The sequence below is a fragment of the Bombina bombina genome, chromosome 12 (genome assembly GCF_027579735.1).
Source record: "Bombina bombina isolate aBomBom1 chromosome 12, aBomBom1.pri, whole genome shotgun sequence".
NCBI classification, from domain to species: Eukaryota; Metazoa; Chordata; class Amphibia; order Anura; family Bombinatoridae; genus Bombina; species Bombina bombina.
This window is the reverse complement of record NC_069510.1, coordinates 68,157,782-68,166,372: the sequence shown is the minus strand read 5'-3', so window position 1 is coordinate 68,166,372 and position 8,591 is coordinate 68,157,782. Positions and strand designations below refer to the sequence as shown.

At 36.7% G+C, this 8,591-nt stretch overlaps 1 protein-coding gene across 1 annotated transcript in view; it reads right to left on the bottom strand.

The window, feature by feature from the left end:
• MAN1B1 (mannosidase alpha class 1B member 1) overlaps positions 1–1,983 on the bottom strand; it is a 131,018-nt gene extending 129,035 nt beyond the window's left edge. Inside the window, exon 1 of the mRNA XM_053695718.1 lies at positions 1,757–1,983. Coding sequence (XP_053551693.1) covers positions 1,757–1,870 — 114 coding nt within the window. The 5' untranslated portion in view covers positions 1,871–1,983. The remainder of the gene's footprint in view (positions 1–1,756) is intronic.
• Positions 1,984–8,591: the final 6,608 nt, after the last annotated feature.

Here is an 8,591-nt window from a genome sequence, read left to right as displayed (position 1 = left end):
TGGGCCGGCATCTAAACTTAAATTTTTGCATTTCAAATAAAGATACCAAGAGAATGAAGAAAATTTGATAATAGGAGTAAATTAGAAAGTTGCTTAAAATTACATGCTCTATCTGAATCACAAAAGAAAAAAAATTGGGTTCAGTGTCCCTTTAAGTATAAGCAGTGTTCTCCCCAGGACCTTTTTAGCGGGTGCACCACCCGGCTGATTTTACTGACCACCCGGCTAAAATTTTAGACAATATTAAGCTAAAATTAGTAAGTATTAAAAATGCTATTTTTTTATTGCACAAATGATAATTTAATAAATTTATATTAAATTATGCAACTCATTTGTGCTTCAGTTAGCTGAAACTGATATAATAATATTACATATTACACTAGCCCTAACCAGCTACTTCATAATGCTACCTGGCTGGCAAAATTATCTGTGGAGAACACTGATATGCCAGTGCTTTTTTTACTAAAACAATGAAACCAGCTGTTTTATGTCCCTTTAATAACACAAATGTATATGCAGCTCTTAAAGGGACACTGAACCCATTTTTTTTTCTTTTGTGATTCAGATAGAGCATGCAATTTTAAGCAACTTTATAATATACACCTATTATCAATTTTTCTTCGTTCTCTTGCTTTCTTTATTTGAAAAAGAAGGCATCTAAGCTATTTTTTTGGTTCAGAACCATGGAAAGCACTTGTTTATTGGTGGGTGAATTTATCCACCAATCAGCAAGAACAACCCAGTTTGTTCACCAAAAATGGGCCGGCATCTAAACGTACATTCTTGCATTTCAAATAAAGATAGCAAGAGAATGAAGACAATTTGATAATAGGAGTCAATTAGAAAGTTGCTTAAAATTGCATGCTCTATCTGAATCACAAAAGAACAAAATTTGGATTCAGTGTCCCTTTAAGGTTTTTAAAATAAAATAATGATCCTATGTGTTAGGAAGTTGGCCATTACTGACAGATTATTGTATATTTGAGATTTAGAGGGGGGGGCATTCTCCCCTGATTTCTTACAAATAATCAGGCTCCGCCCCAGCAGTTCTGCTGTCTCAGGCCATAGCTTACCATGGCCTTGCACCCTCCATGAGTATATTCTACTTTGGCTGCTCTTTCTACCCTTGAGGCTCCTGTTCACTGTCCCTGTGTACAGTATATGGTCTCACAATTTGCCACACCTTACTGGTTTATCAACAGCCAGCCTCCCCAACATTATAATAACTTCTGCCTCCATCCAGCTGTAGCCTCCCATGGTCTCACATCCCCAGGCAGTATTTACCTGGATACTCCAGTATGTCAACTAGCTGTCAAATACTATATATATATATATATATATATAAATAAAAAGGGGGGGGGGACCACAACTGATTTACTCTAAACCTAAGAGTTTATGGCTGATAAGGGGCAACAGGTAAATGAGTTTATCATAAGCCTGCCTGATGTGGTTATATAACTATAAAATGATTCAGTGCCATGGTTATATCTGTGGCTTGATGTGGGCATATAGAATAAAGATTATTCAGGGTTATGTATAGATGAGAGGTTCCAAATAAACAAATGACAGGAGCTACAACGTTATTGGGATCTCATAAGTTCCACAGGCGATACAATATATAGTGAAGAATAAATAACTGGTAACCCACCATTTTCTGCCCCATTCTACTCTCCAGAAGTATATTCTCCTCTGACCCTTAAAGCGTTTATACCCCCAGCCTCACTCATAACAAACCCAGCCTTCTTTGGACTCTCACCCTCCAGCAGGATCTCCTTCTCCAGCCTTTATTGTTATTATATCCTCCTCTTCTAGGTTCCTCAGACTGGATGAGAGTGACGGACATAAAGTCCCGGCGCTGCGGAGAATACATGACACCGGGACACGGTAGTCAGCTATCAGGTCCCCATACCAGGGGGAGGAGCGGAAAATACAGCCCGAGGCTGAGGCCTAGCCCAGCTTGGAAAGCAGCTGCCAAAAGCCATGTAGAGACTACGCATGTGCAGGAGGTATAATATCTACAAGCTAACTAGTCGTAGCACCTAGAGCGGCCGAAAGACACTCTGCTTACCAACTTGTTGCCAGTAGGTGTCGCTGAAGACGCCATATTGGAGTAGGGCACAGTAAATCATACACGTGTCTTTAAAAAGAGTTCAAATAACCATCTTATTAAAGGTGCATACCAATATATATTACAAAAGCGAGTCAAGTGATGTAATAAAATGTTGAAACATAATTTATCAATTCATTGTACATTAAAAAAAAGAATATTTGTGGCAAAATGCCATGCATTTTTTTTTTTTAATTCTATTGGGCCCATACTCAGAAGCAGCTGGCTTTTCTTTCACAGGGTTAGATACCTGTTAGATTCCCTGTGTAAAAGGAATGGTGTGTGTGTGGTTTAAAGGGCCACTAAACCCAAAATCTTTCTTTCATGATTCAGATAGAGAATAGAAATTTAAACAACATTACAATTTACTTCCATTTTTTATTTTGCTTAATTTTTTAGATATCCTTAGTTGAAGAAAAAGCAATGGGTAAGCCAATCACACAAGGCTTCTATGTGCAGCAACCAATCAGCAGCTACTGAGCATATCTAGATATGCTTTTCCGCAAAGAATATCAAGAGAATAAAACAAATTAGATAATATAAGTAAATTAGAAAGATGTTTAAAATTGCATTCTCTTTCTAAATCATAAAAGAAAAAATGTGGGTGTCATGTCCCTTTAAGCAGGAATAAGAAGGCTGTATACACTCTGACCACAGGTAATGGTGATCTCTCTAACCTACCTCTGGTAGTGATGACGTCTAACCCCTGGTGATAATACTAGCATGCCTTCAGTTTTATACAATGAGCAGTGCTAATACCAGGGTAACGAACAGTGGCAGCCTCAGACTGCCAGCTAATGTGCTTGCCAACCCCAGGACCCCATACAATGAATTACAGATACCCATATATGATGTAGTGTGTGTGTGTCTATCTGTATCCATAACTGTGTGTGTGTATCTGTATGTATAAGTTTATGCTATGTAGTGTGTGTGTGTATCTGTATGTATAAGTGTATGCTATGTAGTGTGTGTGTGTGTCTGCATGTATAAGTGTATACTATGTAGTGTCTGTGTATCTGCATGTATAAGTGTATGCTATGTAGAGTGTGTGTGTATCCGCATGTATAAGTGTATGCTATGTAGTGTGTGTGTGTATCTGCATGTATAAGTGTATACTATGTAGTGTCTGTGTATCTGCATGTATAAGTGTATGCTATGTAGTGTGTGTGTGTGTCTGCATGTATAAGTGTATACTATGTAGTGTCTGTGTATCTGCATGTATAAGTGTATGCTATGTAGTGTGTGTGTGTCTGCATGTATAAGTGTATACTATGTAGTGTCTGTGTATCTGCATGTATAAGTGTATGCTGCATATATAAGTGTATGCTATGTAGTGTGTGTGTGTGTATCTGTATGTATAAGTTTATGCTATGTAGTGTGTGTGTGTGTCTGCATGTATACATGTAAGCTATGTACTGTGTGTATGTGTATCTGCATGTATAAGTGTATGCTATGTAGTGTGTGTCTGCATGTATAAGTGTATACTATGTAGTGTCTGTGTATCTGCATGTATAAGTGTATGCTATGTAATGTGTGTGTATCTGCATGTATCGTATACTATGTAGTGTCTGTATCTGCCTGTATAAGTGTATGCTATGTAGTGTGTGTATATCTGCATGTGTAAGTGTATGCTATGTAGTGTGTGTGTGTGTAGCTGCATGTATAAGTGTATGCTATGTAGTGTGTGTGTATCTGCATGTATAAGTGTATGCTATGTTGTGTGTGTGTGTATCTGCATGTTTAAGTGTATGCTATGTAGTGTGTGTGTGTGTGTATCTGCCTGTATAAGTGTATGCTATGTAGTGTGTGTGTATGTGTAAGTATATGCTATATAGTGTGTGTCTGCATGTATAGGTGTATGATATGTAGTGTGTGTGTGTATCTGTATGTGTAAGTGTATGGTATGTAGTGTGTGTGTATCTGCATGTATAAGTGTATGCTATGTAGTGTGTATCTGCATGTGTAAGTGTATGCTATGTAGTGTGTTACTGTGCATTTTTGCTGACTTTAAAGGCCAGAATCTAGAATATTAATGGGGAATGCAGAGAGCAGTTTTAAAGAATTTATTATTAAATGTCCAATTAAGATAAAAATATTTAGCACTGTCTCTGCAAAGGCTAATTAAATACATAGCTCACATAGCCATACCAGTGGTTTGAGCTTGTGTTTGATTTGCTGCCTAAGTTTATTAAAATATATGACTTTATTTAGAATTTTATTTATATTACTTTAAACTTATGATTTCTTAAGCCACGCCCACCACATTTCAAATTTTTTGCTGTGGGGGGGTGTCCCTCTTTTGAATTTTGAAATGTTGGGAGGTATGCGAAAACAATCACATCCAGCAATGAGTTGTTAAACAGGATTTGTAACTTTTCACATTGCACATTGTAGATTATTGTGTCAATAGGGTTGCCAGCTGTCCTTCGAAAAAATACTGGACAGCCAAACAGATAAGGGGGGGGGGTCGCGGCACAGGTCACGGTAGGGTCTTGTGGCAGAAAAAAGGCACACACATTATTTTAAATGTATTTTTAGTGTGTATATATATATATATATATATATATATATGTATATAATTAATATATAGATAATAAAATATATGTTTATATATATGTATATAAACTATATATGAGTATTTCATAATATATGTATAATATTATGTACGTATATATATTAAATATAATTATATAAATTGTATATGTACTTGTGTGTGTGTATATATATATATATATATAATTATAATAAATATTTAGATAGATAAATATATATATATATATATATATATATATAGAGAGAGAGAGAGAGAGAGAGAGAGAGAGAGAGAGAGAGATAATAAATAAATATATATATATATATATATATATATATATTGTGTGGGTGATGGAATAGTGATATAATTAACAATTATTTAAAAAAACTGAAAGAGTGACTGAGATATACCTCAATGTTTTATTAGTGTTAACTGATTCTCAGTCCCTGCTTCAACGCAAGCAACAAGTGGCACTATTGAATCTCACAGTCTATTCCCTTGGCTGGTTACTATTTTTATTTCTGGCTCAGCACAGCGTTCACGAGCGACACTCACTCTGGCCGCACTACGCATAGACTGAAAGAGCGGGTCTTCTTGCTGTTGTGACGTCACGCGCGTGATCACGTGACATCCAACAGTCTTACACACACTCACAGGCATTCGCAGATGGCAGCACGTCAGAGGGGTACGACCACAACTCCGCACTGACAGTCACTGTCCGCAGTGGATCAGATCTGATCAGCTGTGGACACGGGCTGCAGGCGGCTGCCACTGCCAGCTGCCACTGCCAGCAGGGCTAGGCTTGGGTAATCAGTGGTGCTGGGTAGGTAGGGACTGGACGGTCGCAGTCTAAAGCAAACTACCTAAGGCTATGTCCAGTATTTTTCAAATAAAATTACCGGCCAGTAGCCTGAAATACCAGACAGTCCGGTCTAATACCGGACACCTGGCAACCCTATACAGTGTCAACGGCTTTAATATGGTACCAGCAAATTAATAAAGATGCTGAAGTTGGCTTCTTATTGGGCAATTGATTACAATCAGACAAAAAAAGGTGATTAAACAAAATATCTACAATTATTTTTATTTAAAAAAAAAAAAAAAAAAAAATACACTTTCCCGAAGCCTAAACAAACTTCCATTTTATACAAATACATGTTATATTGCATTAAACAAATGGTAAACATGGCCCAATTTTGGTTATGTTTTGAATAAGTAAATTGTATATTGAAAGGGTTAAAATCCTTTGGTCCACTGATTTATGTCAGGAAATACACAGGGTGTGAGCCCCTTCATAGAATCCTTGTGTTTTAATCCTGGCCCAACACTTTTTATAGGAAACAAACTGGTTTCAATCTTGCCACCTTATATATTTTAAAAAATTTTAATAAGTAACTGGTATTTTAAAACGGTTAAAATCCTTTGAGCCATTAAAGGGACATTAAACCCAAAAAATGTATTCCATAATTCAGACAGAGAATACAATTTTAAGCAACATTCCAATTTACTTCTATTATTTAATTTGCTTCATTCTTTAAATATCCTTAGTAAATTAAATAACAATGCACACAGGTGAGCCAATCACATTAGGCATCTATGTGCAGCCACCAATCAGAAGCTACTGAGCCTATCTAGATATGCTTTTCAGGAAATAATCTCAAGAGAATGAAGCAAATTAGATAATAGAAGTAAATTAGAAAGGTGTTTAGAATAGTATTCTCTATCTAAATCATGAAAGAAAAAAATGGGGTTTAATGTTCATTTAATTCCTGTGTGGATATATACAGGGCGTGAGCCCCTTCATACAATCCACATGTTTTTAGCCTGGCCCAATGGTTTCTATGGCAAACAAACTTGTGCTAACCTTGCCACTTCATATATTTTACCTTTTTTGAATAAGTAACTGGTATTTGAAAAGGGTTAAAATCCTTTGAGATACTCATCTCTGTGGATATATACAGGTCCTGAACCCCTTCATTCAATCCAGTTTTCAGACTGGCCCAACGGTTTATATGGCAAATAAACTGGTGCCGACCTTGCCAATTCATATATTTTACCTTTTCTGAATAAGTAACTGGCTTTTTTTTTTGGGGGGGGGGGGGGGGTTTAAACATTTTTATTGAAAATCACTGTTTAACTGTTTCCTTTTTTGCTCAGTGATCCATAATATCCTTAGAGCGAGGTAAAGTGTACATTCTGTTGTGCCTATATACGAATACAGTACTTAGTAATAAGCAAAGGCAACACTATCAGCTGTATTTTCCTTTGCATCGGTCATGTAATGTACGAAAAAGAAAAGAGAGAAACAAGAGAGAAAGAGAAAAAAAATAGATAAATGGGGGGAAGGAAAGATGGGTAAGGGGAGGTGCTACATTTAAGGGACAGTCAACACCAGAATTTTTGTTGTTTAAAAAGAAAGATAATCCCTTTATTACCCATTCCCAAGTTTTGCATAACCAACACTGTTATAGAAATACACTTTTTACCTCTGTGTTTACCTTGTATGTATGCTAATGCAAACTGCCCCCTTATTTCAGTTATTTTGACAGACTTGCATTTTAGCCAATAAGTGCTCACTCCAGGGTAACTTCACGTGCATGAGCTCAATGTTATCTATATGAAACACATGAACTAATGCCCTCTAGTGGTCAAAATGCATTCAGATTAGAGGCAGTCTTTAAGGTCTAAGAAATTAGCATATGAACCTCCTAGGTTTAGCTTTCAACTAAGAATACCAATATTACAAAGCAAAATTGGTGATAAAAGTAAATTAGAAAGTTGTTTAAAATTACATTCCCTATTTAAATCCTGAAAGTTTTTTTTGGACTTGACTGTCCCTTTACTCTATTTAAGTTTTAGGTCCTGCATCCGCTAGACTTGGATTCTACTCCACAGGTCCAGAAGCTCCTGATGATATTCTAGCTTGTTTATTTTTAGATAGTGGAAGCGTTCAAATTGTAATATATCTGAAGTTTGTGAGTGCCATTCGAAGAGCGTAGGTGTTTTACTAGATTTCCACTGTTTAGGAATTAGTTTCTTGGCGCTATTAATCATTATGAGAAAGAGGGGTCATGTTTAGTTTGTTCTGTAAATTAGGAATTTTCAGGAATAGTAATAGATGCAAATTGGGTGTGATAGTGATACCTATTACCGAGGAGATAGATTTAAAGACACATTTCCAAATGTCTATAATTTGGGGACAAGACCACCAAATGTGGTGCATTGTGCCGTTTGTCCGCATTCTCTCCAGCATTTGTTGCTAATTTTGGGGTTAGATTTGTGTAGTCTGGAGGGCGTTAAGTACCATCTGCTGGTAAACCTAAAGTGCATTTCCTGTATGGTGGCGGGTGACGAGGCTTTTTATGGCTATTTGAAACAACTTATACCATATTTTTAAGTCATATTCTGAATCCAGTTCAGTGTGCCACGACCTAACATAAGTAAGCAGGCAAGGTTTATGAGTACGGCTTATGTCGAGACACGTAAAACCATTCCCTTTCTTGTGTGCTACATGTCTTATTTTTTAATAAGGAAATAAAAGCTGTTTTTTTTATTCAAAGGATAATCGGGATTGAACTCTTTTTTTCAATATAAGAAGACAGTGTCATTTTGTCGGGCAGTAATAGTATTTTATTTAATAGGGAGACAGTGTGTCTTGGGGGAGTTTACTGAGGGCACAACTTTTCAAAGGATGTAAGATCTCTATGCATTTTCGATTGCGATTTCTGTTCGGGTTAGCCACGTGGGAAACTTTTTTTGTGTCCCATTGTTGCAATTTTTCTAGGGGCCCTGTTCGATTGCGAAATGTAGGCTTCCCTCTCTCAGTTTGTGAGGTACCTGTAGTGCCCAAAGGTAGGTCTGAATTTTCTCTGATGAGGAGAAGTGGTCATATTTTGTAGGAAATATGCGGGTTGGTGGCTATGGTTTTATCCCATTCTCTGAATGTTTTGG